General features: G+C 46.3%; 1 protein-coding gene across 3 annotated transcripts in view; it reads right to left on the reverse strand.

Annotated features, from left to right (window-relative positions):
- Nucleotides 1–26,147, reverse strand: part of SCAF8 (SR-related CTD associated factor 8) — a 2,093,867-nt gene that overhangs the window by 1,006,909 nt on the left and 1,060,811 nt on the right. For all 3 annotated transcript variants that reach the window (XR_011268119.1, XM_069607748.1, XM_069607747.1), the window contains exon 21: nt 5,286–8,127. Coding sequence is in view for 2 of the 3 variants with exons in the window: in XM_069607748.1 (XP_069463849.1) it covers nt 5,300–8,127 (2,828 nt within the window). In the remaining variant the exon portion in view is untranslated. The remainder of the gene's footprint in view (nt 1–5,285; nt 8,128–26,147) is intronic.

Below are 26,147 nucleotides of genomic sequence, written 5' to 3' on the forward strand. Positions count from 1 at the left end.
TTTTCCAGCCTCAAATTAAAGGGAGTCCTTTTGATATACCTTCCCAATTCCATCCACCAACTGGTCTTCCTTATTCAGACGAATTGTGGTGTAGGAGAAAGCCCACAATTAAGTGGAGGGTCTATTCCAAAGAATGGTCAATGCCACTAAGCAAGATTGTGCCGAGGATTCAAAACCACAAGATTTAGGAATGTAAAGGCACATTTCTTAAACCAACCTTTTTGTGTAATGGCAGGAAAAAAATGAGGCTTCTCCTAGACCTTCTGTGTCCCCCCCCCCCCCCCCCGACAGGATGCCATCACATTGATATGAGAAGAGCCAAGGTGGCAGGCAGGGACGAATATCGCCTTGAAGCAGAGTAGGAGATAAAGGTGGTGCTAAAACCATTGGGCTTGAGTGTTTAGCACTATGAGCCAAGATGGCTGAAGGGAGGGTGGAGCTCAAAGAGCTTTGGAAACTAGCTCTTAATGGGAGATTTTTTCAGGGCTCTAAACTGGCTATAAGCACTACCCACACACAGGTTGTGAGGAGAAAACTGCATCCACAGTGCGAAAATGCTGGGCTCAAGATTGAGTGGTGTGCCTGCTGGAAAGCAACATCCAATCAGCGATCATCATAATGGTAGTAAAAACACCCTGCTTGAGGGAGGCCAAAGTTGCCTGTGATTGAGCTGGGACATTTTGTGCCGCTACCGAATGTTTTGGCTATATAGAATTCACCAAACCCTTGGAGGATAACAGGGAAGGGAGAGAGACGCATCCTGTATGACGTCTCCAGCCTACGACCTTTCACCCATGTGTTCAATTTTGATGTGTGTGACAGGGCCAAATAGGGGAGAACTGACACTTGCTTCAGGAGATTTATGCCAATGGATCCCAAAAGGGCTGCCTCGAAGGCGAGACCGAAGAGCGAAAGAAAGCCCTCTCTGCAAGCCTGGACGAAAACTATTAGCCCTTGGTAACAACTATCATGTTATAAGGCCTTTTTGAGGAAGTCTTCAACTACTGCTGCAGAACCTTGAAAGACATCTCCTCTAAGCTAGACATTTTAGAAGTTGGTCTGGTAACTAGTTTAGCTCCCGCATGAGGCTATTCTGACGAGTTGCCTTCATGGAGTATGGTGGAGAAAGATTAACGTAATCGTCGAGGTGTCTTTTGAAATATATGTCAAATACCGTGAGGAGGTGGTTAGCAAAAGATCGCCATCCACAGACGGTGTTTCTAACGAGTGGGCTCAAAGAGCACTGCACCGAAAGTGGAATTCTTGCAAATGATCTAGGCATGGTGCATGCAGACTGTACATGGCTTGCACTTTGCCTACAGTGCCGGAAACTGCCAACATCTGCTTAAGGTCAGAACCATGAGTTTTTCAGATGGGGCAGTAAAGGCTCAACCCTTGCGTAACCAAGGAGCATGGAGTGTCATGGAAGCAACCTTACGTCAAGGTCCAATAAAGAAACACTGAGCTGGTGCATTTAGCTTGAAAATAACAAGTATTACCTACCGGTCAGCCGGGGCATTCTAGGATTGAGAACTGTTCCTTGACCTCCAGTGTCTTCATGGGATTTTGAGTTCCGGAGCCGCCATATCGACTGTAGCAGAGCACTGTCTCATGGAAAAGGGTGATGGAGTTCGATGAGGATTTGCTCCTGAAGCTGGAACACTTGTGCTTCTTTTTCTTCATATCCTTCCTATCAGTATCCGCAACTAGAGCTACTATAGACTTGCGAGATTGCTTCAAAAACTGAAAATGTATCTGGGGTGATCAAGCTCAACTCCCCCCCCCCCCCCCCCCCCCCCAAACCTTTCTTTGTGGCATGCAATAAACACCTAGCAACCTTTTCTCTCACTGCCTGCAGGGTGAATACCCTCATAGGATCAACATGCTTTCAGGACATAACACGCTCCCAAGTATAGTGCTGGTGTGGCACAGAGATACGACCGATGCATTTCTCACGTGGTTAAAACATGCCTGTGGGGCATTTTAGCGAAAATGCACAAAAAGAATAATTGACAATAGTTAACAGAGGTGTGCCTGTGGCAGACAGAAAAAAGTGAAGAGGGGGTTAAGAGGTAGGTATGTGCAGATACTTATATGCCTGTCCTACATCACATCCATAGAAGGTGGCGCCCAAGATGTCATGACGAAGAGAGATATTAATTTGCACCGGCGAACCTTGATGGCAATGAAGAATGTTCAGGTTTGGTCTGCTCCTATGGATATACTTAAAGGTTAAGAGTTTGTCAGAGGCTGTTATCAAGACAAATTATTGTTTGGAGGATTATTTGGATTTGAATAGAAAATAATTTAAAGGGTGAAAGTTGAAAGGAGTTCTACATTTTAAAATGTGTTCATTTGATTAGACTTTCTGAAATCCCACTAATAGCCAGAAATATCAGTTCAAACTTGGGCATTCACCAATCGACCTGCCATGAAGCTGCTGCCTCTATGGAACAAACACTTTAAAAAAATCAACGACTTTATTCAAAATCCAGTAATTAAAGCAACATATCGTAAATCAGCATAAGGAATGGGACAAATAAAGAGGCTGCTTGCAGGATTACCAATATGTTTTTAGTACTTGAAACAATACGCAGAAGAAAGCTCAACGCATTGCATCAAGATTTTGCAAGTCATATTAAGGTAATGATGTTGCAGGTTATTCGAAATTGCCAGGACAGCAGCTCTATTTTTAGCACCCGTTTGTAGCCTAGCAGGACCTGGTTAACTTGACACAAACTGACAGGAGATACCTTTGACTCCACAAGCCAACTGGTGCTCTAGAAAATACCTATATGTTATTAACTGTGTGTGTTTGGGAAATGTGCCTGAGGGAGCATGAAGTCGCATCTAGAAGACACTTAATCTTTAATGGGTTATATAATAGACAGAAGTTTATAATTTGCCTCATGTTGAAATTAGACTTGAAACTCGCTTGTACTAGTCTCTCGTTCACCAGGAGGTACCTCCTGCTTACTGGTGATGCCAGATACCCATGAACTACATTTAGCTCCTGCTCCACAAATCCTAATTTCGATTCATGATGTTGCAATCATGTGTAAGTCAGGAGACCCACGGCAGCCCTGTGTAGCATTTATGTTAAACATTTGTTATCTACTAGGAAGCAGCAAGTAATCTGGTGTAGAACTAGCAGGAAATGCCAAAATTCAAACACCACATAAAACGGAGAGGCCCTACAAGGGCTACCTGTGGATAGTGTACTCCAGTGTCCTACATCATTCTTAGACTCCAGGCTCGTACACCATACATTCAGTCATGTGCAAGCTGCAAGAAGAGGCTTGGCCAAGAAATACCTGAATCTAAAAAATGGTTTCCATATAATAGATGGAACTGTTGAGGATAGATGGGTGATGAATCATGTAAATGCAAGAGGGGCAGCCATTATCTACAAGGATCAAAAATCATTGGCCTCACAGAGCTAAACTGTGAGGTCTCCTGGACAGCACTGGTAATTTAGATTACAAGAAGCCCAAACCCTATTAATTTCAAGGCAACATAAGACCACTCAAGGTACTGAAGATCAACCTCATGACAAATCAAAATGTTCTACACAGCTAATGTATCCCAATGTCAGACACCATGTCTGTTCACATGTACTCAACAATCTACTTGTTAACGATGCATCCAACAGGGGCGCAAGTTGATGTTTGGTTCATCATCATGGCTACCACCCAATAAAAGCGCACACAAATCAACTTCTGAGATGAATTCTCAACATGTCATTTAAATTCCAAACAGCAAGATTTTCTGACAGATAAAACATGTTCAGATGACATTTCAAACATCCTGTAAAAAGGAATATTATACTGCAACGTTTTCAAGTAAACAAATTGAAACATGACCATCAAAATGTGTATGTTTTCTCTTCAGTGACTTTCTCATGTCTGCCCATTTAAAGAAAAGTTAACTGATAGTTCAGTTGGAGTTTAGTAGGCACAGTAAGAAATGGGGGATAGCTGCGTCCTTACATAATTAGCTTTCAATTTAAATATATATTCTCATGGTCCAACAATCACTGCATACCCAAGTGGATAGAGATTGAGACCTGATATTAAGTGCTAAGAAAGTATTTTAGAATACAAAATAGAGTATGGTCACTGAATAAGGAATTTAATTATTGCTCCTTTTCATAGCTCAAGCCTCTAAGCTAAGCCAGCAATACACTTTTGTGGGTTAAATTCAGGTATTTTTACTTTCTGAGCAGGACAAAGAAAAGCCTCACTGCAAATGACTTTCAACACTGAATGTCCAATAAACTTAAGAACATTCAAAGCCAACCTTGTGCATGTATATTTCTAAACGTAAACAAATGAGGAAAAAGTAAATTGCCAATAGACCTACAAGCGAGGTTTCACATTCCAAACGCAGAAGTCATTTTGCACCAATGACATTTGTTCCGGAATTAGAAAAACAATGTGCTGAAATTCTAGACGGCGCAAACATTGACAAATTGTGTAGACCGTTTTCAATTTTATATTCTACATTGGGACTGTGAATGCACACACTCACAATGGCAGCTACGTAACCGTTTTACACAAATATGTACATGTACACAATGCCACCGACTTTGTAGTAAGAAACAATCCCATAACATGAAGAAACCATTTGCCAAAACTGAAAATATAATCATCTCACCCAGTCATGATACTGTATGTCTCAGTTAAAAAATTGAATACCTGGAATGCATATCAAACAAATATGTTTTTTTATTAGCATCTGAAACAGAATGCACCCGACATTGAAATGTAGCTTTTTTTCTACTCACTTCAGCAGGAGGAAATAAGACTCGAAATAACAGCCGAGTTTTACAAAATCACACCTGTACAAGCCTGTGCACTGTGTTCTTCAATTGACCAGAGCTGTGTGTTTTGGCCAATCAGCACAACGCTAAAACAGTCTGGTCTATTTTTTTAAAAAAAATCAAGCAGCATCCTTAAAATATGTACAATATGCAGAAACATTTCTTTTCAAATATACAACCATTTACTTTTCCAACTAGCATTTAAAATCTGTCTTCCATAGGAAGTCTGTTTGACAAGCTGATAATCATTGTTGATTATTAAAAGCAAATGAAATTAGGTTTGTGATTTAGAGAAATAAAAAAACGATCTACCATGTTCAAATTGAGAACATTCTATACAAGTCAGTTGTACAATTATTTCAGTGAGAGAACTTCATTCTGGCGGGGAAAAAAAAAACTACTACAGTCCAAATAATTATTTTACTATTACAGAGATGACATCTTTACAAAATGTATCTTTTACCTACTGAGTGATGATTATGTCCCCTCAGTTTCTGTGCTTTTTACCACTGGTGGACTTTTTTTGTCAGCTTCTTTGTCACTCTTTTCTTTACTTTTCTCTTCCTTCGAAACCAGTTTCTCAGCAAGATCAGCATCCACTTTTGCTTTCACTTGTGGTGGATTGCTGACCTCTTTATTGTCACCATTCACTTGAGGCACATTTTCAACTTTCTCTGGGGAAGAGGTGGGGGTTGAAGTGCTTGTTGGTGAAGTGGTTGTGAGAGGGCCGTCAGAATATTCAAACACTTGTGGCTTTGGGGGAACCCAAGTGCGATGTTCTCGCCCTCTTCCAAATCTGCTCCCATTCATTTCTTTGCGGAAATCAACATCTCGATCATCTCGATCCCGTTTTTTATCCCACAGACTTCTTCGCTCATCAAGATCTCTGTGAGCTTCTTGATCTAATCCTCTATTCCACATGGGAATACTTCTAATATCAGGTCTTAGGTTTCCATGATGAAACCTATCCCTATCTTCATTAAAGCCTTGGGGGCCCCCAAAGACAGGAAGTGGATGGGGCTGTCTTTCATCAAAATCTCTATTCCCCCATGGCTTGTCTGCATTAAAAACGAAGTGCTCTCTTCGGCCAAGAGCATCTATAAAAGGTCTTCCAGGGTGTTCTCTCATGTCTAGAGGTAGTCTTTCGAAGTGCTCTCTTCCCTCCATGGGCAGTCTTTCAAAGTGTTCCCTTCCCTCCATGGGCGGTCTTTCAAAGTGGTCCCTTCCCTCCATGGGCGGTCTTTCAAAGTGCTCCCTTCCCTCCATGGGCAGCCGTCCAAAGTGCTCCCTGCCATCCAGGGGCAGCCGTCCAAAGGGCTCCCTGCCATCCAGGGGCAGCCTTCCAAAAGGCTCCCTGCCATCCAGGGGTGGCCTTCCAAAGGGCTCCCTGCCATCCAGGGGTGGCCTTCCAAAGGGCTCCCTGCCATCCAGGGGCGGCCTTCCAAAGGGCTCCCTGCCATCCAGGGGCGGCCTTCCAAAGGGCTCCCTGCCATCCAGGGGAGGCCTTCCAAAGGGCAACCTGCCATCCATGGGTGGCCTTCCAAAGGGCCCCCCGCCATCTAGAAGTGGCCTTCCAAAGGGATCCCCGCCGTCCAGAAGTGGCCTTCCAGAGGGCTCCCTGCCATCCAGGGGTGGCCTTCCAGAGGGCTCCCTGCCATCCAGGGGTGGCCTGCCAAAGAGCTCCCTACCATCTACGAGTAACCTTCCAAAGGGCTCTCTGCCATCTAGGATTAGCCTTCCAAAGGGCTCCCTGCTATCCATCATGGGCCTTCCCAAGGGCTCCTTGCCATCTATTGGAGGCCTTCCAAAATGTTCTCGTTCATCAATTGGTGGCCTTACAAACATTTGTGGTGCATCTAGTAGCGGTCGTGCAAAATGCTGCCTAATATCCAATGGTGGTCTTATTGGGCTATCTCTTGGATGTGCACTTAGCCTTAACAGGACTTCATGGATGTCTGGTGGTGGCCGTCTTTGGACATCATGTGCATCTGATCCTGCCCAACTGGGGCCTTCCTTTGCTTCAGAACCTAACCAATCCTGTTGTTCTTGTGCATCAGATTGAGGCCAGTCGAGACCTTTTTGTGCATCTTCTTCAGGCCACTCATCAACTTCTTTTGCATCGGTTTCTTGTTGCCCATGGGCTTCGTGCAACTCTGGTACTGACCTTCCTTGATTATCTCGTGCACCAGGTCTATCCCCAAGGAGACCTTCCCGAGGAAATGCTCTTAACCGTAATACCCCTTCTTGTACATCTGGGCCTGGCCCAAGAAGACCTTCACGTGGAAACATTCCTAGCCTTACTAGGCCTTCTCGTGCATCTGGTCCTGGTCCAAGCAAGCCCTCCCGGGGAGGAAGGGCGGGCCTCACTAAGCCATCTCTTGAATCAGTTCCTTGCCTGAGCAGGGCTCCACGAGAACTTGCTTTCATCCTTTGTAAAAATTCTCGTGAATCTGCATCAACTCTTTGAGGGTTCTCTTGTGAACCTGTTCCTGGCCTTTGATGGCCTTCTTGTGAATCTGAAGGCAGTCCTAGAAGACCCTCTCGTACATTTAACCCTGGTCTTTGTTGTATGCCTTGTCGTGCATCTATTCCTTGTCTTTGAAAGGCTTCACCAGCTTCTGCGCCCGTTCTTAAAAGGCCCAACCTAAGTAATCCGTCTTGTGCATCTGATCCAGGCCTTCGGTCCCCTCGTACATCTGTTCCTGGCATTAGTAGGCTTTCATGAGCCTCTGGTCTTGGTCCGAGTAGCACTTGTGCATTAACTAGCCTTTGATTCTCATGGATATTCATTAAGGGCCTACCAAGAACACCAGACTGATCAATGTGCCTTCGTAGACTTTCCTGGGGATCTACATGAAGCATTCTGTCATTGCTACAAGCTTCTACCGTTGGAGGCCTGACGTTCTCCCGATTTTCCACTGGAGGAAAGCGATAATCTCTGTCTCCTTCTTGTTGAATGCTTTCATTTCCATGTGGCATTCTTTTTTCAGAATTGTCAACATTTTGTGCTTGAGTAACAAATGTTTCGGGGCGGTTCAAAAAGTCACCTGGAGGGAAGGGACCTTGAGGTGGAGGGAGAGAGGGATCCATGATGGTCGGGGGTAGCATGTTTCGCTGCGTGTTGATGCCAGGTTGCATAAAAGGAAATCTTGGTCCCTGCAGGTGTGGTAGTAGTCCTGGATGTCCTTCCACAAAAGAATTTCCATGCACCTGACCAGACAGGTTTACATTAGGCATACTGTCAGCAGTTATTGGAGGTGGACATCCTTGAATTCCGGAACTGTTCGAAACATTACTTTGGACAGCTGAAAAAATAAAATAAAAAAAAATAGATTACAATCTTATTGCAGCGCAAAAACATTTACACTACAAAAACTTGTTGGGTTTACAATATCAGTATAAATAACATGCGTTTAGCACACTTCACTTTCCAGTAATTTAGCATTTGTTGAGTAAAGAAAATGTTAGTTTAGAAAATCAATCAAAATCACTATTTCGGCAGTATAGCCATAAAAGCATAAAAGTACATACATTATCAGCAATACAGAGCAATAAAATTCCATAGGTGCTACATTTTCAAATACTCTCCAATATGGATCTTGGAAACCAATTTCGCAATGGTGTGCGCAGACTAAATCCAAACACAAATCAACAAAAATGATGTTCTGTTCTTTAAGCGTCATCCTTCTAAAAAATGCCTGTAAATAAACAGGTTCAGCAGAGTAAAAAAAAGATAATCAATACAAAGACCTAAAAGAAAACCGCTTGGTCGCGATTCCAACATGCAAAATTATTTTGGATCCCATTCCGTTTTTTACTTTCACACAGTCATATGGGCATGGGTGCAACAAAACCTACATTTGTTGAGGGGAGGGTGGGTATCTGGTGGTGAGGGGGGCCACTTTCTAAACTGGGCATGGCAAACTTGGAGGTTGTGCCCCCTCTGTTCAACCCCAAGTGTTGTCTGGCATGGGGCCAAAGTATCAAATGGTAGCATCCCAGCATTCTACATAGGTGCACACGCGATTACACACTCATTCACTTAAATATCCCATTCACCCCCATACATCATACACTCATTCACACACTCCCTCCCTCATTCACACATATATTAAATACACACTATCTGCACACATTACGAGATAAAACAGAACTCCGTTTAGCACGTCTCTGCCTAATAAAAAGTAAGTGTGCACATCAGTCCCTTCCCCTCAGATGTGAAAGAACATATCACGTTGGTATAAGTTTGCACGCATCCGTGGGGAGGGGGCTGATGTGTACATTCAATTTTTGTTAGCCAGAGGTGTCAGGGAAGCCTTTCTTGAAACTAGCAACTTTAGCCGCTGGTTTCAGAAAAGGCCTCTTTCCCCTCTCTAACAAACAAAAAACTATTTTGTGCAACACCATTGAGTTAATCGGGCTCCAGCCCCTCCCCTCGGCTCACATTTCAGGGGGAAAGGGGGTGGGGGACTGAAGTCAGATTAGCTCAATTGCGTTGTGTGCCTGTCTACCCTTTATGTTACTATGAGCCAGGAAAGCATGGGACATAGAGAGCTCGTCCTAAAAAACAACAGCGACCACCAAACATACGGGCTCTAGTCCCATAATAAGAATAGCAAAGCAGGCCGGCATTGTACAAAGTGTCTATCTTTCAAGACTGCAACGAATATTCTTGCCCGAATCTTTATAAACTGGACAGAAAAGAAAGTGCAGAATATTCTACTCTGCCTCGCAGCCAAAAGGGCAGATTTTGCCTTCCTTGCCCCCTGACCAGTGAGGCAGCGTAGATCTTACAGAAAGACAATTAAACTGAGTTTCAGGCAAAAGGTTTCTCTCTACAGGAATATTTGCCTATAATGGATAGTTTGGAATTGCATTAGTTGAAATAATGGCCAGATTTCTATTTGTGCCCATCTGGATTTGCACAGATCGTCTATGAGCTTTAGAGAGGATTAACAGCTGATGCTTAAATTGTGTCACAGCAGCTTTAGTGATAAGCAAGGGATTAATCAAGTGATTATCAACATTCAATTTATTTTACCGACAACTTCCTTACATGAGACAGCCAAGGCACTGTCTGCGCTCCCTCTCTGGCCAACACATGTTTGATTAGTGAATGTGTTACCCAGCCTTAGGGTTGGGCCATAGTCTGAGCCAATAAAGAACTGGTTCCAGCACCATTTCGTCACCCGAAAATGACATGACTAACTCATTATGGACATCATAGTTTGAGGCTAATTTGGAAGGCCGAGAATTAATTTTAAAAACAAATTCTTGGAAACTTCAATGCTCTGTACAATGCCAAAGCACCAAAGCGTGGCTTCATATTTTGCAACTGCTTTTGCTTTGCTAGTGTACACTGTGTTTATCAGGTCTGGTGGCTTGGTTCCAGACATTGACAAATCTCCTTAACCCAACCAACCCTTCCCCACAACCCCCACCAAGAGCTTGTTTGAACTGGACCCCTTGTTCTCAATATGTGCACCTGGTTTCAGATTATGAGTAAGACTTATCCTCAGGTAATCAAAGCTCTGCACTCTCAGGATTATTACACTATTCGTAAACATTGGTGCCATTTTCGGGCTCCACCTAGAGCGGTGACAAGACAGCAGACTTGGCAGCATTCACTTTGAGGTCTAATGATGTCAGTCCGTATACGCCGTGACAAGATCCTGCAAGGCTCTTGGCGGGCAAGCAATCAGGACTGTCATCGGCGTATGCCGAGACTGGAAATAACTTCCCATTCATATTCCGCACATTCAAGCTAGCCTGCATCAGTACCTCTTAACCCATTGCTATACAGAGGAAAAATAAAACATGGGCCATTACACATCTCTGGCGTAATCCCGCCTTAACCTGAAAATAAGGTGTGCAATGGCCAAATGAACCGCTTCTCACACAGGCCTGGGTATTTTTGTGTAAACTGAACAACAAATCTATTATCCCCACTGGGCACCCTGAGACCCGAGCACAGCCCACAGCTTTTTCCTGTTAACCTTATCAAAGGCTGTGCTCAAGTCCATGAAGGCAAAATATATTAGATTGCGCTTTAGGTAAAATAAGTTAGCCAAGATCAAATAAAGATTTAAAATGTGTTCACTTGTGCCCAGGCCTGGGCGGAAACACAATTTTCTGTCATCAAGAGTGTTGCTAGCATCATTCCACAATTCGATTTTACAAAGCAACACTCTTCCAAATATCTTACACAACGAATCAAGGAGCGAGATCGGTCAGTACGAAGCTGTTGTGTCTCTTGAATCCTTCTTGTAGATGGGGTGGATAATAAGTTTTTTCCCCCCATGATTCTGGGAATTGCGCATTCTTGCACATAGTGTTGAAACAAGCTGTCAATACTGAAGCCCATAGTTGTACATTTTCTTTAAACAGATTAGCTGGAATGCTGTCGGGACCCGGCGAACGTCCAAAGTTCTGATGAACAATTGCACCTACTACTTCTGCATAAGAAAATTATACCAGTTGCACTTCCTCTGTCATTTGTATTATTTCTAAAATCTAAAGTGCATCATAAGGGTCAGTATTCTCCTCACTCGTTACCGCCTCAGTGGGATTTTAAAGAATAACAAAATGAGCAGTTCAATTTGCATCCGTGACAGTTTCTAGCCCTTCGCCCAGTCTTCTGTGTTTAGGACCCAGAGAATCTAGATCCCAGAACTTCTTGGTGTCATTGGAATTGGCAACCACCACCAAATCATCCCACGTTTCCCGCTCTATATGTAATTTGCTCTGGATGATCGTATGAGATTTCTGCTCATCGCTTTCCTTTTTAACAGTGCAAGACAAACTTGTTTTGCCTTCTTGTACTCTTTATTAAACCAGCAGACCTGTTCTTTTGGGACAATTTTAGTGACCTCCTTCAGATATCTTGCAGTTAACGTCTTGCACAACAGATCAAGCTCATTTAAGATGTTAGCATCTCGATGGGGTTCAACAAGTTCCTCAATCATGTCAATCGGGATGGGAGAACATTGTTATAGGTCTTCTGCAACAACTTGTCTTTATTGTCTGGTTGCCACCTAATCTTGCACTTAGTACCTTCCAGGACGTTTGCACCAAGGTGCAAGATGACCCTAGTCGCTTCCACGTTGATGTTCGCAAGCACCAATACTAAAGGGTGATCACTTAACAGATCCTCTAGAATGTAGAAATACTTAATTCTGTTGAAAAACGGATTGGGAAACAACAATAATCAATTGTTGTGCATCCCTGGGAACCTTTAAAAGGTCAGTTTTCCTGGTCTGTCACCTTTGGTGCGGCCATTAGTTGATCTCAGGCCCCATAGATGCAACCAAGATGTTCAACTAAGCACATCCCCACACTTTCTAGGATCCATCAACTCCGGGTCTGGAACTCCCAGCAACAGATCCTCTGTATTATCCATTATCACCCTGGGCGGGGAAGCCAGCCAATCAGGTGGCTAGGAACGCAGGCTTGAACCGCTGGTACAAGCCCACGTTCCAAGCCGCTCTCCCCGCCATCTCAACCCCCACCCCCCTCCTACTTACTTTATTTTGGCGGTGGGTGCTGCTGCCGAATGCGCTCCTTCCCTTCACCTCCCGCAGGCCGCCATGGAAAGGGAAGAGGGGCTCCGTACAAAGCCCTGCCTTCTCTTTCCATGGCAGGCATCTAGGAGAAGGATTTGCCTTCCTACAGCGGGACGCCGTGCGCGTCCTGCTTTAGGACGGGAAATCCTTTTTTTTTTAAGCACCCCAGGTTACTGCTTTGGCAACCCGTGTGCTTAATGGCCTTAATCCCATGTTCCAGGGGCTGGAACAGGAATAACGGCCCAGGGCCCTCATTATCCCCCCGATAACTTGGGATGCCGGGGTGTTATCCTCCTGTAACGGGGGATGAACGCCACAATAGGTCTGCTGGTGGGGGCCCACTTCCACAGTTCACATTGAAATCCCACGCCAACAGCACCATATGTAATTCCTAATCAAGAACGCAAATAGTCATCAAAATGTTGTTTCAAATGAGTCATGCACTTTCCCTTCTTAAATTTGAGTGCGCCATTGTAAACATTTACAAAAATAATGTTCAAATTAGAATGCAGTATAACCTTTACCACTTGCAGAAAACTGATTGGGGCATCTAGTTCGATACAATGGCATTGATACCCGGCCCCTTATGATCCTTTGTGCTGAAATATGGAATTATTGGAAACCATCTATAAACCGATTGCCTTGAGTCGAGGTCTCACGAAGAAAAAAAATAATTCAATTTGCTGAATTAGATCTTGTGTCTTTCCTTTAAAATGTTGCCCTGTTCCAAGATGGTAGTGAAACAATGTTACCATTCAAGGCATCCCCTACCAGAGTAACTACCTGCTCCTGTAAGGGGGCATGACCCATCAGATCACGCCCCTGGATCCCTTCACAGTGATGTTCCACTATACCAGCCGTATTCGCCTTCCCTCTAAACCCATACTCAACTAGAGCTGCTTCAACGGTGCTGTCTGTGTCACAAATCCATAAACCTTCTCTTGCGCCTGCTTAGAAACTTGATAATCCCAACAGTGGCCTGCCTGAGCCTCTGCTCTAGTTCCATTCTCGTCAGGTCTATAATGGGGCAACTGGGATAGACCATCATTTACCTTCGCTCACTCAACCCAGCACTCTTACTAACTTGTTGCAGCTCTTCTAGAATAACATCCTCAGCATGACAGGAATAAAGGAGCCATGCAGAGGACATTTCTGCCTTGATGTCCTCAAACACCTCAATCCCCTTCATTGCTAGAGCATCTCGACAGTTTCATTTGTACATGAATAAATGTGAATTTAGAAAGCAAAAACGAATGTTGCACCCCTTACAAAACATGCAATCCGATAGGTAAGGAATGTTCGGGAACACATTGAACGAGATGTCATTCACACCTAAAGCCTCCGATAGCGCTTTCGCGGGCATTTATATTGCTGCAGGTAAGTCCCTTGAAACAGTATATTAAGTTTGTGTTCCTCCAACCAGCCAAGTGGGCCTCTTTAGCTGCCCTCTTCTCTACTCTACTGCACAACAAGTTGCTTTCCTGCGTGTAACATGACTGAGTAGTCCCTTCTTGAGCAATCCTTCTTTCCTTCCTTGCTTGCTTCCAGATGCTTTTTGATATTTGGTTGCTCGGTTATTATCCCCATCCGGTTTTCTACGTTGCAGTGAGATGTCATTTTGACCCTTCACAGTACTCTGGCCTGGGGCTGCTCTTGTGGTTACTTCCCCACCACTAAATTCCACTAGGCCCAATTCTAGCTCCATCAGTAATGTTTTCCACAGCAACTTTGGGCATAGGTTTGAACATGATCAGACCATGCCAAAGCCACCTCACTCTTATTGGTAGCAATATCCCCGGTCAACATGTTTGTCATGCATTTTGCCAATGTGCCAATAACTCCCAGACAGATATCCAGCTTTTCAGCATCCCTCTCACAACTATACAGCAACTGTCTGTAGACATCTTTTAGCTCCAGGTAAGCGTCAGACAGGTAAGTGTTTAGCAAAGTACAGAACGTTGTCTATGTTTGCACTCGCACTCAGCCCATCGGCTGGCTCACCTTCTAGATTAGAGCTGGGTCCATGAGTGCGAAATTCTGAGAGCCAGAGTGACAGGTCAGATGAGGCGATCAAAGTGGGCACGGTGACGCCACCTCTGCTAGGCCATCTTAGCAACCAGCTATACAACCTTCAGACTCAAAATGCAACAGCGGGCCCGGTGATGCCCCCGATATTGGTAGGATCACTCCATCCTCTATGCGGAATGAGTACAAGAGAGATCCTTGATTGTCGTTGGGATAGACGGGAGCTCTTTAAAGTATTTGTTGCCCCCCCCCCACCTGCTACCTTCCTTCTTGCTGCTCCCATCATCTGTCAAGCCACCCAGGGTATTAACCAGCATCAGTCTCTGCTCCAAAGTGGGGCAGGCCTCCAGATCAACCATGTGAATATTAATCTCAGAGACATCTGTGCCTACTATCATGTGTTGACACTTCATCCTCTTCGACATCGCCCCACTTCTCTGCTGCAAGCACTTCTCTGGATAATACCGGTCAATTGAGCACTCTAGCGCTGCCAAAACTGATCTCTACGAGGGACCATCTGCAACTGCAGAATCTTGTTCAACATTGGGCAGTACGTTGTTTTGTTCAAACATTGAAGAAAGCGTTGTTACAATAGTGCCCTCATGACCAAAATCAGTATCAATCCCTGGATTAGTATTGAGGAGGATTTTCAGTTTGTGCTAATTCCCTTTAACCCGAGAGACCCTCAGCACTTTTGCTGGGCTCTGGTCTTTTTGTGGGATTTTAATCTCCTGAGTGAGTGGAATTTTGTACCACTTATTCTTTTTCTCTGACTCAAATATATATTTCTACTTTTTATGGAGTCTGGTAAACTCCATATGTTTAATACAGGCATCTGATTTTTGCTTTGTGACACCCAGCACCCTCTGTGCAGTGACACGAGGAGTCCCTTGCACTGGTCTATGTTTAAATAAATGTTCTTGTGAGAACTACAGTTCTCAAGAACAGTAAGGTAACGTTCATCTTACTTACCTTTTCTTTTGTGCGTCCAGCACACACCACCTTATGTGGGGTGCTGGGGGTTACATTGTAACTCTTTCTCCCACTCCTCATGTAGCTTTTTGTTACACTGACTAACTTAAATGGCTGGAGGCAGTGGTTAATTTGTCTACCTTTTGTGCAGGTTACTAGCAGGTCAGCTGCAGTATGGGTGACCATTTTCCCAAAACGACCCCCATCTTTTTTTTGTTGCCATTTTTCGTTTGACAGTTCCTTCTGGGCTTTTCTTCCTTCTTCCATCATTTAGAGCAGATTTGAGTCCTTTGAGTTTTGCCTTTGCCGGTCTTCAGACCTGAAGCCCGCCCAGGCTCCAGTGTGTCCGGGAAGGCAGGCAGTGAGGCAAGAGCCCAAAACTTCACTGTCCTTTGTATGTATGTATGTATGTCTGGCAGAAACCTGTTCTAACTGGGCAGCTGGCTGACCTGGAGGACAGCACCCCCCCCGTGATTGACTGCTCCATGGGAGTGAAAGAATGGGTTCCAGCACATAAGGTGAAGATGTTTGGACTACAGGCAGAGTCAACCACTGGAACAAAGAATCCGAAGTAGAAGACGAGCAGAGAGAAGCATCTTCCAGGACCACAGAAGCACTGGTGAAGCCCTGGAGCGGTGCCAACCCCGTTTTCAAATCGACAGGGAAGGCCCGCCAAGGACAACTTCCTCCATTAGGCTTGTGGGACGACTAGCCTCAAGACCTTTATTTTGCGCCAACCATCCCCTCATCTACCCACCGCAAACCTCACCCCCCCCCCTTGCCCCCCTCCCTGACGTCCTACGACTTTCCTGGGCTGCAGAATCAATAACCAGGGTACCTGGAACATTATCGAATGCATAGTCTTCCGAAGATCAAACCCTGTTGAAACCTTGCAGGCATGTGTGTGAACCTCCAGAGGCAGAAATCCTTCAACAAATGTCGATTCACCACAGTTCTGGACCAAGTAATCGGAGAGAATCCAACCAGCAATATTTGTTGCACCTAGAAGGAAGCCAGCTAACGTCCCATCCCCTTTCCTCCCATACTGCATGGGCGTCCCTCGCTAGGGACGGGAGACAGAACCTTTTTGACCAGGAAAAAAAAAAAAATCTTCTACCCCTTTAAATTTAGAGGCGCGCAGGGCTGCGGCCCTGGGAGCATGCACTCCCCTGACTCCGCCCACCGGCGGCACTCCGCAGACCCCTTTTCCACGTCAACGGGAAGGGGCCGAGCCATGTAATACCATGCGCTCTTCCACGGATACTTTCTTCTGTCTTTGTCTTCCTTTATCATTCAGGTACTCGGTCCTCTGGCGCCACGCTCCTCCCGAGGCATGCAGACTTCAGCGAGCTTTAGCAGGTTTACCCAGCAACCAGCTAGACAGTACGCACCGGCCCCAGCCGCCGCCCGCTACCCAGTCAACATCACCCGCCACCCCACCGGCCTGCCAGGACAGGAATTTCTCACTCTCATGAGATCTCCTCAGATGGGGGCCATCCTTAGAGATGTGATCAGGGACATGCTCGCTCTGGCCCCTCCGCCTGCGCCTAGTCATTCATCCTATGGCTCCAGCATTGCAGGCACCGGTGTAGCACCTGCGGCCCACGCCAGCTCATTCGATTCCGGCTCCCCTGCCTCCCACAGTTCAGGCAGTTCCGTACCAGCGTCCGCTGCAGTCTTCGGCTACGGAATCCACAAATCAGCCCCCAGCACTCCTCCACACGATTCGGACCAGCTGGATGCCCTGGTGGATATAGATGAGGAAGAAGACCCAGACACCATCGTCGCCAATGCCTTCCACAAACGACTCGCCGGTCTGGCAGAGTACTTGGGCCTTCCTCAACCCGAAGTCGAACAACCAGAGGCGGGGGTACTTGCTGAGGTCCTCACTCTACGCCCCGCAGCTAGAACAGGGATCCCGATGCAGAAGGACATTGTTGCCATTGCCAAGAAGTGGTGGCTCAATCCCCACACTGCCCACCCTGTCCACCCTGTCAATCGGTGCCTCAACGCCAAGTATAGGCAAATGGAGGGATATCCAATCTTGATGTCGGCCCACCCTCAACCGCACTCTGTCACAGATTAATTTATCTTATTAAGACTAGTTGGTGCAAATCAGATGACTTTTAGCAGACAACAGTAAGAAGCTACAGATGTTTGTTGAGCAGAAAGCACATGCTCACACACAGTGCAAAAGTTGCTTTCAAGGGACAGCGCAGCAGAATAAATCGTGGGGGCTGGGAAAGCACACCCATCACAGGTCCCCAAGCAGAGGCATGAACAAGCCCGATTGACAGGAAGTTGTGGTCAATTCACATGCAGTCCAGCGAGCCCTGAAAGCGTGAGTTTCAATGTGGAAGTCGAACTGTATGCATTTTTCTGAGACTAAAGGCGTGTTTTATTATGTTTCACCACTCCGATCATACCATAGCTTAGTATAGACCAACATTAACTTTATGTTGCTCAAGCTGGTATCTCAAAGTGATTAATTGTACTTGTTCTTTATTAAATGTAAAAGATGCTTTTAGCTTATACAATAACTCTTTTCATATATATGGCAATATGTTATGTTATAATTGCTGCTTCCATGGCAGGTGTGATGGGAATTAGAGCTGGTAAGTAACAGAAGTGATATAAAATATATTTACTCGCTACCTTCAAACGTCAGTTGCATATTGCTGAATAACGCTACAGAATGATGTCTCAGAGTCCAAAATGAACTACACAACATTTTCCTGGCCGTATTTTGTCAAGTATGTCAAGGGATGCAAACACTCAAGGTAACAGTCATAGCGCTAGACCGAAACCCTGGGGCATCCCTTACTATACAATAAGACTTGATTCCGTGCCCACTTCACACAGCCCTACTTGGGGTGGAGGGAGAGGGGCAGAAATCACGCCCTATGGGGCAATTAAGTCACTTCCATGATTGCTGCAGCGTCACTCTACTCAAAGCCTCAGGTGTCCTCGGCCACCTCGTCCTCAGTGCTGCTAGGCGAGGAGACTATCTTGGAGGCGTATGGGAAGAAGCTTTATTCCAACGCTTCGCTACATTTTTCGTCAGTCCAATGTGGATGCCATGCTGGCAGCCGTTAACCAGAGGCTTTGGCGGGAAATGGACTTCCCTCCGGAACTTCCGGTGCAGAGCCAGTCATGTTTCAAGGCGGGACTGGTGGAGGCTAAGATGGTGGCGCAAGACATCATGGAGTCCACCGTGGCTCAAATTGACACCTCTGGCCGGGCCATATGCATTGCCACAGACATGAAAAGGACTGCTTGGCTTCGGGCTACTAAATTCAACCCAGACGTCTAGGAACCCATATTGGACCCTTCAGTCTAGGGTGGCAACCTCTTTCACTCCACCACCGATGAGGAGCTAGATAAAAAAAAAAGTCCATCTATTCTTACAAAGGACATACCCAAGGCGTACACCCAGTCACATCAACGCTCAGACAAGGGGCGGCGTTCAGGGGGTTGCTTCCAAAAACGGAAGTCCAGGCGGCCTGACAGTTCTCAGCACCAGCACAAACAAATGGGGGGAGTTGGGGGTGGGGGGGTGGGGGGGAAGAGAAAGGTCTTTTTTCAGTCCCCCTCCTTTGGAGCAGCCTCAGAGGGAAATCAGGCATGACGCGTTCCTTCGGGTCCACGTGTCTCCGGTGGGGGGCAGGCTTGCCCTTTACACACAGTTTTGGCGTCAGAAGTTTGCGGACCCCTGGATCCTTTCTGTAGTATACACTGGGTACCGCTTACCGATCCCTCCCCATCCTCCCTCCTCTCCTCCCCTGGTGGTCCAGCGACTGCAACCTGCGGACGGGCAAACCCTTCCGGCACCCGGCCCCACAGGTCACCATCACCGCAGATTCCTCCCTGGAAGGCCACTCTGGACAACCAGTGTCCATGGAGTCTGGACCCTGCAGAAGCAGGAGTCTCATATCAACAGGCCACTTCTTCACCTGCCGATGGGCGAAGCTCATCTTCAGAGCGGCGGGGGGGGGGCGGGGGCAGGGTCATCCACCCCGCTCCACAGAAATTAGCCCTTGCAACGTGGTTCCTGAGCAGGTCACGCTGAAGCACCTGAGCCTTTCACGGGTTAACATAGAAATTATTCAGGGTGCTAGGAGTAAGACTACTAGGAGCCAGTACAGGAGTAGATGAGGTTCTGTCACTGGGCGGACTCTAAAGAGATCGACCCCCTTACATGCACATTGGATGATGCGCTCTCCTTTCTCCGCACACCTTGCTCACTCAGGCATACAAGTAGACACATGCCGCACCTATTTGGCAGCCATAGTGGCCTACAGAAATTTGGCGGAGGAGATCTTCTCTTCCAACCCGGTGGTCAAGCCACATTTGGCAGGCCTCACCAGGCTCTACCCACCCATCAAGAAACCACACCCCGCGTGGGACCTCAATGTAGTGTTGGGAGCCTTGGCGCACAAACCGTTCGAGCCAATGGTGTCTGTGGACATCAGGCTGGTCACCATTAAAACCGCTCTGTTGCTGGGCCTCACCTCTGCTCGCAGAGTCAGCGAAATCCAGGCACTGGTGGCTTCAGAACCCTTTACTACTTTCCACAAGGATAAGGTGGTCCTGAGAACACATCCTGCGTTCTTACCCAAGGTAGCCTCCGCTTTCCATTTAAACGAGGAGATAGTCTTGTCTATGTTTTTTGCCAACCCTAAAGATGAGGCTCAGAGGGTCTTGCACTGTCTTGAAGTCAGACGCGCTCTGAAATTCTATCTGGGCAGGACCAAGGGCTTCCGCAAGTAGGATGCCGAGTTTGTCACCTTCGGGTGGTCAAGGCCCGGTTATCAGACATCCAAGGTCTTTTTAGTAAGGTGGCTGGTTCCGTCCATCAAGGAGGCCTATGAGGGGCAGAAAAAACCACTTCTAGCTAACATGCACGCCAACGCTGTCAAAGCCAAGGCCATCTCCTTCCAGTGGCAGGTTTGTGGCAAGTCATCAGCCGGGCGGCCACCTGGGCCACTCCTTCGGCTTTCTGGAAGCACTACTGTTTGAACGAAAGCTCTAAATCAGATGCACGCTTTCGGACATGCGGTTCTAATGAACTTGTTTTCTTAAGGAGGGTCTCCTCTCCACCCTGGGGCTACATTCAGTTCTAATCCCCCATGCAGTATGGAGGAAAGGGGGCGGGAGGCAAGAGTAATAGTCACTGTAGTGACTAACATACTCTTAGTCCATAGTCCCATTTCATCCATATGTCATACCATCCTCTCCCTAATAACTCTAGTGTCATTAGGCAATGTTAATATTATCGATTGACGCGTCAATGAGGAGTGGCGCCGGTGGGCGGAGTCAGGGGTGCGCATGCTCCCAGGACCGCACCCCTGCGCGCCTCTAAATATTAAGGGGAAGATGATGATTTTCTGGTGAAAAAGGTTCTGTCTCCCGTTCCTAGCGAGGGACGCCCATGCAGTATGGAGGAAAGTAGACTATGGACTAAGAGTACATTCTTCACTACAGTGAGTAACTATTAATTTCTTCTTCATTTTCAAGGTAATGTGGGGCTTGGGTTGTAATTACCTTGTGCCATTATCGGGGCTTCCTGGCTTTGGAAGTGCTGTTTTCTTCAAGTGAGAGTTGACCTCAACCCATCTGTGCAGGCCTAACAGTCTGTGTGTTAACAGGAAGTCTCCCCTTGAGCGCCTGTGTTTTCCTTCATGAACCTCTGACTAGCTAGCTAACTTTTCCTCTGAAGATAGTCATCAGAACTGGAACTGTCCATTTGACTTTGGTTGTACTGGTTTTCCAAGGGTACATCATCTTGATCATACTGGCTTTGGCAATACCGGTTCCTCCATAAACTTTAATTATGCACACTTTTTTGTTAGGAAACAGACTGCCTACATCCCTCTGGAAGAGTGTACTTGTTCATAACAGTTGCTAGCTATGTTCTGTCTAACCTTAAACTTTCCCTCCAAACTCAATTTTTCAAATGTGATACATACAAGTGCTGTTACTGACGTCACTCTGGAAAATGTAAAGCATAGAAAAAGTTACTCACCTGTATTATCGTCCTTTTATAATTGATTTCCATTTCTAATTGAAAGTTATTAGTTGAAGCATTTTAGATTTACTTGTGTGCCTTGTGTGTATGTATATATATATATATATATATAAATACATATTAATATAATTTTAAGTGATTGTTTTCTTGGGTCTATGCATGTACAGATTTCTTTGTACTGCTCACCTAACTCCCTCCTAAAATGAACCTGGCTGCTTAGCCACTCTACCGACTTGCGTAGTATGGGCCTTTATTAAAGAGTTGGGGCCCCAATAGCAAGAGATCAGTCTTATGAAGTCCCGCACCAATTGGACTTTAGAAAAACATATCTAACAATTTGGTATCCGGTTTGCTTGAGAATCACATATGATGCAACCACTGGTGTTGCTTTCTTCCTTGGAGTGGCCAGCTCTCTCGTGGGGCTAAACTGTCACGTTCAGTAGCCAGTGCTAAATGGCTAGGCATTACTACAGCAGCAGCCGCCATCACCTCACCCACTTCAACCACCTCATTCGACACAGCTACAGTTGTATGGCCCATGGCCTTCTGGCTTTGGGCCAAACAATTAATAGTAGCTTGCCTAGCCAGTTTACAAGCCCCAGCAGCCTTCATGCCAGATTAACTAAAGTGTTCCCTGTTTTATGATCGTCTTCCAAGCACGAAGTTTGGCTATAATGTGGGCCTAACTCCCATAGGCTCAGCTGCAGCACTTCTTTTAATGTGTTGGATGTCAAGCCACACCTCCCTCAGTATCAGTAGCTATCTGCAGAGGCTGCTTCAAAAAACCAAGACAACAGTTTCTTTCAACTCGGTTTCAGTTACAAATGGCAGTTCCCTCAATTACATTTCTAATATAAAAAAAAAACAACTTCTCGTCCGCACACCGACAGTGTGATTGGAAAATGTTTTCAATAGCCAGTACCCGGTCAGAGTTTTTGTGCCAAAGGTGAGGGCAGCAGAAATACATTAAAAAAAGATGAAATGCCTTGCGCTCACTGCCTCCAGCGCCTTACTAATTACTCAGAGTTCCTGTAAGCCCCAATCGTTAGGTGAGGTATGTGAGGCAGGTGTCCACCTGCATGCCTGAGTAGGCCTGAGTAGGCGAGGTGCGCTGAGAAAGAACACGTCGTCCAAGGTGCACGCCAGGGGGTCGATTCCTTTGGAGCACTGGGCCCTGGTAGCCTTGTTCCTTGCGCCCTATACGATTTCCAGATTGGCCTATCAGAGGCTTAAGTGCCGCAGCGTTACCTGCTCAGGTACCACGCTGTGAGAGCTAGTTTCCCTGGCGCAGGGTGGATGACTCTGCCCCCCTGCTGCGCCAGAAGATGTGCTGGGCCCGTCGGGAGGTGAATCGGGCACTTCCGAGAGAATGAGCAGCTCCGAAAACCATGGCCTGGCCGGCCACCATGGAGCTATTAGAATGATGCCGAGTTGGCGAGACTATTTTGCAAATTACCCTGTGAATCAGGGCGTGGGTGGAAAGGTGTAGGCCCTCATGCGGATCCACTGGAGGTGAAATGCGTCGCCCAGAGAGCCGGGGCCGGGACCTTGCCAGGATGCGAACTGGGGACACTTCTTGTGCCAGGTGGCAAAGAGATCCACCATGGGGTGACCCCACCTGTTGAAGATCTCCTGAATGAGGTTGTTTAGCTGCCACTTGTAATTGTCCACTCCCAGCCTGCTGAGCCTGTCCGCTTCCATGTTGGATCGCCCCGGGAGGTGGACTGGCAGGAGGAAAATTTCCTTTTTCAGGGCCCACTCCCAAATGTTGATCGCCAGTCTGCACAGATTAGGGTATCTGGTGTCTCCCTGCTTGTTGACGTAGTAGCATGCTGGTTGAGTTGTCCATCTGGATGCGGACAACCTTACCCCCGAGAAGTGGTAGGAATGCCTTGAGCGCCAGCCAGATGGCATTCCGCTCTAGCCAATTGATGTGGTATTCCTGCTCCAGCCGAGTCCAGGTGCCGTGGACAGAGATTGTCCAGGGTGGCTACCCAGCCCTCAAAAGAGGAATCTGTGGCGACAGTAGCTGCGGAGTGGGCGTTCGAAAGGGGGTGCCCATCCATAGGTTGCAGAAGCAATACCGATGATTCCAATTCAGCTTTGGACCAAACTTGAAGGCCTCTTTTGGTGAAAAGTCTTACCATTACCACCCTTGACGCCGATGGCGTCCACCAGACGAGAACTCAGCCTGACCTCACTAAAGGCAGTCATAGAAAGAAGCAACCAGTTGCTCTACAGAAAGATTCAACGACCATTGCGCCCCAAAATATTGGACCTCATTTAGATCGAAATGGACAGCGCTAAGAATCAAATGCTGACGGAATGGGCTCTTAACGTGAACCTTTTGAACGCAATGGGAAGCTCAGAAGCAGAACTTGAGGCAAACCTGTCCAAAGGCAAGCCGAAATGGAACAGATGGGACTGGCTCCAAACTTTGGAAGCTGCCAGAAAATACAAATTAACCGCTCACCTCCTGGTTGACACACAGGTGAAACAACTTAAGAACTATCTAGTAAAATGTCCAGATAGACACCTCTGAGGCACATTTTTGAAAGCAAGACTAAACATCTTAAAGACTAACGAGATTCTAAAAAAATCGGTGACAATCACCAACTGACTTCCGCCAATACTGTGGAACCTAAGAACAGTCGGATACCATCAGGCATCTATTATTGTCATGCAAGGTCACTGCGAAAAAAAAGATACTTATTTACAACATCATCTACTAAAACATACTCTGCATGATGAAGAGCTCTGGTGGTCTAAACTGATCAGTGGCGACAGTCACATACACAAAGGCGACAGCTAAGATGCTTCAAGTCTTTGGACTAGATCGGGAATTTAGGGGGGTTAGAGGGTAGAGCGCAATTTGGAAATCTACTTTGGCAAGATATTTCATTCTGCATGGGCTCTTGTACCCAAGGTACCACCCTTCTTAAAGAAAAATTATGAACTTTTAGATGCTGGGCTTGGTGCCCATTCCTTTGTAAAAAAATGTTTATACAATTAAAAGCAAATTTAAAAAAAAAAATAATAAGTCAAAGGAAAAGATGATTTAGAACATACAAGAGACCACAAATATTCTTAAGCAGGCAAATACTTTTGGATCCCTCAAGAAGAGTCATTCAGTACAATAGGCTAAGAGAAAGTCAATGGGCAAAAGTCATATAAAATGAAGCACTTCTGGTAGGTAATTAGAAAAGTCTTTGCACAATGTCTTAGGAATCTGATGAAAAGAAGAATCAAATGTAGGGCCACAAGCTGATTAGACTTGTGAGTAGTAGAAGATGCAAGCAACTCTACAGTAAGAGGTAAATTCTCCAGGACTTTTTACAGTAGCTTTAAACTGAAGAAGCGATGCAGCAGATGATTTCTGTTCCTGTGCAGCTCTGCAGATCTCACTGTTCCAGGGTCTCAAGTCGTGGGGACAAGAGGGAGGACGTGGGGGGGTGGGGTGGTAGACTCCTGCACTGGGACGGTCAAAACTTGCAACCGGCAAACTTCACTTTCAGTGGCTGTTCAGTGTTTCAGCTCCTTGCGTCTACCGCAAATAGCAACACTCCGGTTCCTGGCTGTCGAGATGGACTTTCCTTGCTTCTGGAATCCTGCATTCCGTCGAGGGGGCTCATGCTCGGTCAGTCCTGCTTCCTGGGTGTCCGGAGGATCTTCCTGAAGCTCTAGGCCAGCTTAAAAGTAATGCACACAATCTGGTGTTCCTCTCCCTGACTATACGGTTTCCAGCAGCAACTCTGGAAATTCAACCATCTCCAAGATGGATGTCCAGGTGGCTTACTTTGGAGTTGATTGGTCCAACCAATTCAAATGGGGAAGTCGTCCTTGCAGGGGCTTCCCCGTCGATACGAATTTGGAGTTTCAACACAGCAGCAGGGCTTCACCGGGCAAAGCAACAGTCCAGGAGTTGCAGCAGGCGTCCTCTTCAAGGTCTTCTTCAGTTCCTTCGTCCACTGGTCGACTGCCTTCCAAGCCAAAAGCCTCGCCTTTTATTCAGTTCTCTGCCATTCATTCCAGCCTAGCGGTCAGTCACCCAGCAGGGTGGCTGTCCTTACCGGACAGTCAGCCAATCACCAAAGAGTGCATTTGTGTCTCGTAGGAGACCAAGCACAGGGAGTTTCGGGCACCTCCCTCACTTCCTGTCCACCCCAGACACCCTGGAGCCAGAGGCGGGCTTCACTCGTGAATCCTGCCAAAGGCATAGCGGAAAATGGGACCAAACCTCGTTTGGTGTGCAGAGTAAATCTCAAGAAGGAACTTTCCACAAAGAAATGGTGAAAAAAGACGACCAGGGACATTTTGACCAAAATGGCACCCTTGGGTGCTTTACTGTAGCTGCGAACGCAGCTTGCGGTAAATGCACACCACGGTAGTTAAAACGAAACCACCAGCCATTCAGTGAAGAAAGGGTAACAAAGATGTTACATGAGAAGCTAGACAAAGGGGATACTAGGTAACCCCTCAAGCACCCCATTGTAAGATAGTGTGTGCTGGGTCTAGAAAGTTACAAATGTAAGTAAAGTCAATTTCACTTTACTGCTATGGAAAACAGTTTATCCCAGAGAAGGTATTTAAACCATGGGAAATACAAAAGACTTTCCTGTGTCACTGCACTGAATGTGCTGTGTGACACAATGTAAAAGATGATGCCTATGGAGTTTGCGTTTTGTTTGGTTATTGAGTCTGACAAGAGTTCAAAACCACATTAAAATACATGAGCGTG

Source organism: Ambystoma mexicanum, chromosome 4q (genome assembly GCF_040938575.1).
Source record: "Ambystoma mexicanum isolate Mex_15411 chromosome 4q, UKY_AmexF1_1, whole genome shotgun sequence".
Lineage (NCBI taxonomy): Eukaryota > Metazoa > Chordata > Amphibia > Caudata > Ambystomatidae > Ambystoma > Ambystoma mexicanum.